The sequence below is a fragment of the Kogia breviceps genome, chromosome 13 (genome assembly GCF_026419965.1).
Source record: "Kogia breviceps isolate mKogBre1 chromosome 13, mKogBre1 haplotype 1, whole genome shotgun sequence".
Taxonomy (NCBI): domain Eukaryota; kingdom Metazoa; phylum Chordata; class Mammalia; order Artiodactyla; family Physeteridae; genus Kogia; species Kogia breviceps.
Genome location: NC_081322.1, coordinates 79,875,385 through 79,876,006, shown reverse-complemented (window position 1 = coordinate 79,876,006; position 622 = coordinate 79,875,385). Strand labels below are relative to the sequence as shown.

Here is a 622-nt window from a genome sequence, read left to right as displayed (position 1 = left end):
ATGGCAGTCACCAAGAACAAGCACCTTATGAAAGGTGACAAAAGGAAGCCAAGAAGAAAAGTGGTTGACCCACATTCTAAGAAAGATTGGTATGATGTGAAAGCACCAGCTATGTTCAACGTAAGAAATATTGGGAAAACACTAGTCAAGAGAACTCAAGGAACCAAAATCACATCTGATGGCCTCAAGGTCATGTGTTTGAAGTGAGCCTTGCTGATCTGCAGAAAGATAAAGGTGCATTTAGAAAATTCAAGCTAATTACTGAGGATGTTCAGGGAAAAAAGTGCCTAACTAATTTCCATGGCACGTTTGAATGGGAAAACTCATGGATCTACATGGTGAAGGTAGTAGTTCTGGAAAAGCTACCGGGGATGAGACAGGTGCTAAAGTTGAACAGGCTGATGGATATGAGCCACCAGTCCAAGGATCTGTTTAAAAAAAAGAAAAGAAAAGAAATTGTTTCTTGGAAATTCCCTTAGGGATTCCCAGAGGTTAGGACTCAGCGCTTTCGCTGCTTGGGGGCCAGGTTTGATCCTTGGTAGGGGAACTAAGATCCCGCAAGCCGTGGGGTGCCGCCAAAAAGAAAAGAATTGTACCTTGATTGTATTGTTAGTCTTAATGC

At 42.4% G+C, this 622-nt stretch overlaps 1 protein-coding gene across 1 annotated transcript; it reads left to right on the top strand.

The window, feature by feature from the left end:
• Positions 1 to 207, top strand: LOC131768105 (small ribosomal subunit protein eS1-like). The gene has a single exon (XM_059083737.1). It carries the CDS (start codon positions 1 to 3, stop codon positions 205 to 207), a length of 207 nt encoding a protein of 68 aa, XP_058939720.1.
• Positions 208 to 622: the final 415 nt, after the last annotated feature.

Coding starts and splice junctions, on each gene's coding strand:
- LOC131768105 (XM_059083737.1), top strand. CDS start 1: ATGGCAGTCACCAAGAACAAGCACCTTATGAAAGGTGACAAAAGGAAG.